Consider the following 8,521-nt stretch of genomic DNA (forward strand, 5'->3'; position numbering starts at 1 on the left):
TCTTGCTAATAAAGTCACCCAAGTGTGAAGCTGAGCAGTATTATCCAGGGAACATCAAAGTGCTTAGTATCTGGCATTTATCAGTTAATCGTGGTATGTCTAGAGGTGATTTTCAAGCCAGTTTCCTATCCTTTCTTTTGCAGGTGTTAACTTTGGGTCCCTTCTTGGAACAGGAGGAAGAGCTATGGAGAAACTAAAGAGAACCGATTTAAATAAGTTGAACTCTCTTCTGGCCTCTCCCCTTTCGAGAAAGCACCACTTCACCCTGTAAGGAGCCTGAAGAATTAGACCAGTCACTATGAATGTGACCAGCTTGTTTTCCTTCACAAGTCCAGCTGTGAAGAGACTTCTAGGTTGGAAACAGGGTGACGAAGAAGAAAAATGGGCAGAGAAAGCTGTGGACGTGTTGGTGAAAAAATTGAAGAAAAAGAAAGGGGCCATGGAAGAGTTGGAGAAGGCCCTGAGCTGCCCGGGACAGCCAAGTAACTGTGTCACCATTCCCTGCTCCCTGGATGGCAGGCTGCAGGTGTCCCACCGGAAGGGATTGCCTCATGTCATTTATTGCCGAGTGTGGCGCTGGCCGGACCTCCAGAGCCACCATGAACTGAAGCCTCTGGATTGCTGTGAGTTTCCTTTCAGTTCCAAGCAGAAGGAGGTGTGCATCAACCCCTATCACTATAAGCGCGTGGAGAGCCCTGGTGAGTGGTGTGGACTGTGTGTGCCCCGGGAAGGCTCTAGAGATCAGAGCAATACCACCTTTCTCTTGTGGGGTGTAAATCCAAAATATCTTGGGGAAGTTTTATTTGTATTCATTTATGCGTGTGCAAAAGAGCACAGGAACTCTATATACTCAGCTTTCGCTCATTGTAACAAGTGTCTGTAACAATCACTTTATAAAGAGGAAGGTTTACTTTACTTCATGACTTTGTAATTATCAGCCCTTCTTCCCATTGGCTCCAGTTGCCACAGTGTGTCATTCAGGATGGTTTTGTTGATGGATTGGTTCACCTAGCTGATGATTTCTGAGGGTCCCCAAGTATGGATGGTGTCAGATTTGGGTGGCTTCCCTCCCTGCTCCTTGGATTGCCAGGTGACTTTTCTCTCACAGGAACTTCAGACCCCAGGGGTAGACTGCAAACTTCCAGCTCAACCATCCAATAATAGGTTGGTCTCCAAAGGCCTTTTGTATTTTTGTGGAATATATACGTCATGTTAAAGTAAAGACTAGGGAATAATTTGCAAAGGCTTTTGTGTCCACTGCCTGTTTTAAGAAAGAGAGGATATAAACTAAACCTTCCTCATTTGACTCTGTGTTTTCTTTCTGTTCCCAGTGCTTCCTCCCGTGCTGGTTCCGAGGTACAGTGAGTACAACCCTCAGCACAGCCTTCTGGCACAGTTCTGTAACTTGGGACAGAATGAGCCTCACATGCCACCGAACGCCACGTTTCCAGATTCCTTCAGGCAGCCCAGCACCCACCCGTTTCCCCACTCGTCCATCAACAGCTACCCCAACTCCCCAGGCAGCAGCAGCAGCAGCAGAACCTACCCTCACTCCCGCGCCAGCTCAGACCCAGGCAGCCCTTTCCAGATGCCAGGTAGGAGGGGGCATTCGGGGACGCTGCCTGCCTTGGGGAGGTGGGTGGGGGTGGCCTGCGGGGCGGGGGCACAGTGGGTGGAACCCTGAGCACATCCTGGTGAACCAGTGCTTGGAGAATATCAATGTAGGGAGGGAGTTGTACATACAGCTGGAGAAGAGGATGGCTTGTTTGAGTCCTGTTAAGTTTTGAAGCAGCTGCATCCTTCTTTGAGTGGCACAATTGTTCCAGTCTCTGCTCTCCATAAAAAGAAAGGGGAATATGTCATATTACACACACTGCTGTTCTGAGAAGCGGCTTCGGAGAGCTTTTCCAACATTGAAGAACCCTTGTTATCAATGCAGCGGCAGAAGAGCTAATTACTGGGTTATCCGCCCGACCCATTTAATTAGATTCATTTTGCCAGTGATGTAATCCCAAGAAATATGTTAATATGCTTTTAACAGCAAGGAAATGCAACAGAAGTGATAGAGAACATCTGCTTGTTTAACTAGCAAAGAAATAAAACAGTTATTTTCCTGCTTGTTTAACTTAGCAAACACAAAAACCAGTTATTTTCCTGTTTTAGTCATAACTGATGGTGTAATACTGACTAATTAGAGGATTACACTTTTCAGATTACAGGTTAGTAAACAAGCATCTCAAATATTAGTGCCAGAGCTCTTGCCAGTCGACATCAAGAGGGACACGATAAATAAAAGATCATCATGAAATGCATGGATATTTTTGGGAGGGAAAATGATGGGACAGGATGTTTATAGAGCCACTTAAGGTGCTTTACATTAAATTTTACTTCAGCATCCATGTTGTACCTTCAGAAATTAAAACGTGATCCATGCTTTATTGCTTCCTCCGTTCCCAACTATAAGGAAAAGGAAAATGTTTACCTAAAGCTATCCTCTGACCCCTGCATACAAGTGCACACACATGCATCTGTGTACACTTGAGCAGGCCTAATCATACGCAAAAGCTCTCAGTGCAGAGGAGAGTCTGTGCCTGAAGCATGTAATTTTTTTTCTTTCAAACATTGTAGCTGACATACCAACAACTGCTTACCAGCCTCCTCAAGATGCCATGGCCCAGGATGGCTCTCAGCCAATGGACACGAATATGATGGCACCTGCACTGCCCTCCGAGATCAACAGAGGAGGTAAAATGAGTTGTCAGAGTGTTGTCTTTATGTCCTGTCCAAATGTCACTTTTACTCATTTAGACCTTAAAAAGGTAGCTGTTTGAGAAACATGGAAAAAACGTTTTGTTGTTGTTTTAAGCATAATGGAAAGAATTCTCTAGAGCCCATCTTTTCACTCAAATTCTGTCACAGTCCAATATGAAACCTCAGAATTGAATATGGAGGTTCAGATTCCCACTGGACTCTGAAATGGCCGTAAGCAGTGCTCTGCCATTTTGTGTTACATAGTTAGGTGAAGTGAGTTTCCAACATTGGTGGTTAGAACACCGAACTGTCAGTCACCTCTAAAGACAATCTAAGATGCTGTATGTTGACCAGTGTTGAATAATCAGCCAAGATTTATTAGTTATGGAAAAATAAACAAGCATATCTGTGTCCTTAGCATGCTAATTTGCTTTCACCTTCAATAAATGAGTAAGTGATATATATTATCATACATGCATTTATATACATATATGCACATATATCAAACAACTGTTTAAAATGCATCTGTCTATGATTTGGTATATTGGATCTCTGCCAGCTCCCAAACGAAATGAGAATGCCACCCTTAGTAAGAAGTACATTGGATCTCACAGAAATGACCCATGTGATCCTCGTAGTTGCCCCTCCCTGTCTTCGTTCCACCTGTGCTCAGCCAGTTTTACAATGCGGTTTCTGGTTGGGGTGCTCCAGGAGTAACTGTGAGCAAATTTCTTTCCTTCTTGCAGATGTTCAAGCTGTTGTTTATGAGGAACCAAAGCACTGGTGCTCTATTGTGTACTACGAGCTCAACAACCGCGTGGGTGATACATTCCAGGCCTCCTCCACAAGTGTGTTGGTGGATGGTTACACTGATCCTTCCAACAATAAGAACCGCTTCTGCCTTGGGCTGCTCTCCAACATTAACCGGAACTCCACAATAGAAAACACCAGGCGACATATTGGAAAAGGTGCGTGTCCCTTTACCCCTCCTGCAAACGTTCATCTTTTCTTCCTCTAGAAGTGACCCCATCATTCTTGTGGCAAATGCCAAATGTTCAGATGCTGCTGTTCACAGGAGATTCCCAAATGGCCACTAAACCAAGGGTATGCCCAGCCCCCATGTTCAAATTAAAGCAATTCCCTTTGCAGGTGTGAACACTTTGCTTTTGTGTAAGCTCAGTGTCAGTGCTGGTGTGGGTCAGCTGATCATAGCACTCACAGTGCTTATGTAACACAAGCATTCTGGAAAGTCATTTGGCAAAGTGATTCAAATCCTTTGATCCAGCCGCTTAACTTCCAGGAATGTCTCTTATAGATATTAGTAAAAACCGTCCAGTGACATTTGTTATGACTGCAATAGTAGATAATTAGTGTCAATACTGGTCTGCTGAGGGAGCCTGGCTAAACAGTTACAGCAGCAAGTCATACAGAATTGTGAGAGTTTGCAACACAGGCTTTAATGATTGCAAAACGGGACACAGTATTGCAGACTGTTAATTAACAAGCATTTTCCTCTGTTGCTGAAGAAATGTCAATATTTTCCACATCTTTATATTTCATATATTGTCTTAATTTTCTAAAATGAAAAGACATCATTTTTGATATCAGGGAAAAGGGTTTTTTTTTCTTCTTAAACAGTTTTCTCACTGGGTGTTGGTGGTGCATGGATTTAATCCCAGCACTCGGGAGGCAGAGGCAGGCAGATCTCTGTGAGTTCGAGGCTAGCCTGCTCTCCAGAGGTAGTGTCAGGATAGGCTCCAAAGATGCACAGAGAAACCCTGTCTTGAAAAACACAAAAAAAGTTTTCTCTATATTTTTGTTCTTAAATATATCACTGTATATCACTAAACAAAATGGATTTCTGCCACAGTGGGTAGAGCTGATACTGGGGTCTTAGCCCTGTGTGTCTGTAGAAATGCCACATTGTGTTTCCTCAGATAGTCTCACTAGCATTTTCTATTAAGCCATTCCAACTAAGCACCTTCTTAGCTCAAAGTCATACTACCTGCCTGTTTGCTAGCCTCTTCTTACTCCCTCATGAGTCTTGGCCAGAGGGTCCATCTTCCTTTTTGAAGATTTGCTTTTGTTTATTTTCTGTGTGTATAACGGGGCACATAGTGGTCAGAGGTCAAATTTGCAGAATTGGTTCTCTCCTTGGTCCAGCTTTAATAGGAGGGGGTCCAGGACACTCCCTGCTTCTCCCTGAGAAGGGGGGATGCTGCCTGGTCTTTCAGCATCCTAAGTTATAAGACGTTTTCAATTATTGTTTTATGTACTTATTTCGGTGAGCTCCTTTTTCACACAGTATGTTTTTTTTTTCTATTTAAAAAGTGTCTGTTTTAACTAGACCTCATGTCTTACTGCTTCCAGCAGTAATTCTTCAACCCGGGTTTCACTCCTCTGTGTTTATTGACCATCCCTTCTCTCTCTCTCTGAAGTTTTCTGAACAATTTAGCCTTGGCATAAATGCAGAAGACTTTAAGCACATAGGATACCCCAGGAAACTACAGGTTTTATATTGCTCTATTTTTAGAGTGTCCATATGCTTTCAACTCTGGTTAAGCAGGACATTAAATACCAAAATGAAAATGTCAACCATTATTATTTTTGAGAGACATTGTTAGTTCCTGAACACACTGGTTATCACAAGCATAACACAGTTAGCTAGATGTCTGTCAGAATGGCTATGTGAGTGGCCAAACTTGACTCTGCCTGGGTGCCTTTCAGCCTATGAATGATATGGTCTGTCCTGTCACAGGCGTACACCTGTACTATGTTGGAGGAGAAGTGTATGTCGAATGCCTGAGTGACAGCAGCATCTTTGTGCAGAGTCGGAACTGCAACTACCATCATGGGTTTCATCCCACCACTGTCTGCAAGATCCCCAGTGGGTGTAGCATGAAAATTTTCAACAACCAAGAGTTTGCTCAGATACTGGCACAGTCTGTGAACCATGGTTTTGAGACCGTGTATGAACTCACCAAAATGTGCACTATTCGAATGAGTTTCGTGAAGGTGAGCAGTGCCCGCCCATCTCATTCAGGCCTGACCCCCGCCTCACCCCTGCTATTTACAATATGTATACCTGTGCCTTCCTGGTATATATTCCTATCAGTGCCCACTGAGAGCACCATTGTCCAAGAGGTTGTCATGGGAACTTAGAATATAGTCCTCTCCTCCCACCTCACAGGTCCCAGAGATGGAACTCAGGTCTCCAGGCTTGGTGACAGGCACCTTTATCTCCCCCTGCCTCACAGCCATCCTGCAGTTTATTCCGGGTCAAGCTAAGGGTTTAATAGAGTCCAGGCTGGAGCATGTCTTATTTCAAAAGCAGGCAGCCTAGTCAGTCTGTGTGTCTCAGCAGTCCTTATGGCTCATATCAGCCTGGGGAGGGACAGCCTAGTGAATCTTGTCAGTTTCAGTAAAGGTTTTACGATGTCTGCTTCCTGAGTTTTAAGGACTTTGCCTAGAGGGTGGAGTGTTTCGCCTCCCCTTAAAGCATTCAGCAATTCTGGAGCTTCCCTATAAGACAGAAGGTTTTATCTTTGAAGATATTGCTACACAACATGTGTAAAAGGTGAGAGAAGAACCAACTTCACAGATTTGTTCTCTGAGCTCCACATGCACACTGTGGTGTACATTAACACACATTCATGCAACAACAACAAAAAGCTGGGTGCAGGGCTGTGTGTGGTCCCAGCATGGGAGACAGATAGGATCCCTTAGGCTTGCTGGCCGCCAGTCTAGCCTGATTGGCAAAAGCCCAGGTGCAGCAAGAGAACTCATCTCAGAAAATACAGTGGAGTGTGATTGAAGAAGACAGCCAGTGTAGACCCCTGTACTCTCCAGGCATGGACACACAGATAAAGGGGCAAGGGATTGTTCAGTTAAAGGCGTAGGACTCTTACAGTGGTCCTGGGTTCAGTCCCAGCATCCAGCTGAACTGGATCACGATAGCCTGTAACTCTACCTCCAGGATCCAACATCTTCTGAAATCCACAGATACCACACATTCATAGGTAAATCCATACTCAACATGTACATATTTGCACAATTTTTTAAGAAAAATATTAAAAAAATAAAGCCAGTTTGATAATACATGCCTTTTATTCCAGTGCTCAGAAATCAGACAGGTGAGCTCTGAGTTTGAGGCCAGTTTGGTCTACATAGGGAGTTTAGGCCAGCCAGGGATACCCATTAAGAGTATGTCTTAAAAGTATAAGTAAGTTAAGTGTTAACATAACATTAATGTAGTGGGAAATAAATATTTAAAATATCTTGTTTTGGTTTTTTATTTTTTGAGACAGGGTTCCTCTGTGGCTTTGGAGGCTGTCCTGGAACTAGCTCTTGAAGACCACAATGGTCTCGAACTGACAGAGATCCCCCTGCCTCTGCTCCTGAGTGCTGGGATCTAAGCCATGCACCATCACCTACTGGCTAAAATATCTTTATTCAAACAAGTACTGAATGTATTTTAAATTTGTCATTACCCAAGACTAATAATATTTATTTATTTATTTGATAAAAGGTCTCATTCTGTACCCTGACTGGCCTGGAACTCACAGAGATCTGCCTGCCCCTGCTTCCCGAATGCTGGAATTAAAGGCGTGTGCCACACCACCATACAAAATAGGTGATCTTGTGGTCCTTGGATAGACTTTTGGTGGCCAATGTCCATCCCCAAATATTACCCATGCTTTTGTGGTATGTTTCTTTTCTTGTGGGACATAGTCCAAACATAATTATGTGAACTGATCATATGATCTTTTTACTTGGTAGAGTGACTCAGTGAGATAGAGAGTTAAATGACACCAGTGTGCTTTCTTTTTCCTAGGGTTGGGGAGCCAAGTACCACAGGCAGGATGTTACTAGCACCCCCTGCTGGATTGAGATACATCTGCATGGCCCTCTCCAGTGGCTGGATAAAGTTCTTACCCAGATGGGTTCACCCCACAATCCTATTTCCTCTGTGTCTTAAAGGGCCTCTGGCTTCTGTCTCTTGCAAATGTTGAACCTTGCATGTACTTGAAGGATGGATATGTCAGGCGCGTGAAATCCTGACAAGGGAGCTTTGATAATCCTTGACCTCTGTGACCAACTATTGGATTGAGAAATTAACAAATATTGGTAACATGGTGTTGATATCAAAAATCTGTTTAGTTTACATTGTGACATTCTGTTGTATGATCAACTAAAATGTTGACTGTTGGCAGGAGTTTTGTGTATAGTTTTAAAGGAGATGGCCAGGCCAGGGACAAATTATCTAGTAGAAGAAGAACAATCCTGAGCAGTCCTTTTGTTGGGAGTGTTTGGCAGAGTGTTACGCTGATAGTCTTTGAAATGTGTTGTTCATTAGGTTCCGAGCCCACACTGAATAATCTTTCGATGGGTTTTCATTATGTTTTAAAACTATTTGTTTAGAAATGAATGGGGCTCTTTATTTTTGAAGCCAAATCTTTATTACATAAAAAGTATTCTTTCTAAAGCTGTATGCTGGCTGTAGTGTTGTCTGAATGATGTCAGGCTTTTGCTCCTTGATGAATATGTGTATACAGAATATTTGGAGCTTAGGAATAGTCTAAATGGCTAGTGGATCTAGAAGTTATTTGTCAGTGGGGTGGGGGAAAGGAAATGACAACTGCAAATGTACACTGTGCCTTAAGGATCAGTTTGTTGTCATAAATGAGCAAGCTGATATCTGAATTTGCTGTGTTTTAGGTTTTTAGTGTTTTATCTGACTTTTCCCCTTTCTTTTCTTTTATCTAATCTG

General features: G+C 43.2%; 1 protein-coding gene across 1 annotated transcript; it reads left to right on the top strand.

Moving 5' to 3' along the window:
• The first annotated feature begins 298 nt into the window (after positions 1-298).
• On the top strand, positions 299-7,729 carry LOC113838655 (mothers against decapentaplegic homolog 1-like). The gene is made up of 6 exons (XM_027434237.2): positions 299-698; positions 1,332-1,595; positions 2,629-2,745; positions 3,498-3,719; positions 5,510-5,766; positions 7,586-7,729. The coding sequence occupies exons 1-6, from the start codon at positions 299-301 to the stop codon at positions 7,727-7,729; spliced, it is 1,404 nt and encodes a 467-aa protein (XP_027290038.1).
• The last annotated feature ends 792 nt before the right edge of the window (positions 7,730-8,521 follow it).

Source organism: Cricetulus griseus, unplaced genomic scaffold (genome assembly GCF_003668045.3).
Source record: "Cricetulus griseus strain 17A/GY unplaced genomic scaffold, alternate assembly CriGri-PICRH-1.0 unplaced_scaffold_146, whole genome shotgun sequence".
NCBI lineage: Eukaryota > Metazoa > Chordata > Mammalia > Rodentia > Cricetidae > Cricetulus > Cricetulus griseus.

What these genes read in the sequence shown, in the direction of transcription:
- LOC113838655 (XM_027434237.2), top strand. Translation starts at nt 299, where the DNA reads ATGAATGTGACCAGCTTGTTTTCCTTCACAAGTCCAGCTGTGAAGAGA. An exon ending in CAGCCCTTTCCAGATGCCAG is followed by an intron (nt 1,596 to 2,628) that starts GTAGGAGGGGGC and finishes CAAACATTGTAG; the next exon opens with CTGACATACCAACAACTGCT. An exon ending in TTCGAATGAGTTTCGTGAAG is followed by an intron (nt 5,767 to 7,585) that starts GTGAGCAGTGCC and finishes TCTTTTTCCTAG; the next exon opens with GGTTGGGGAGCCAAGTACCA.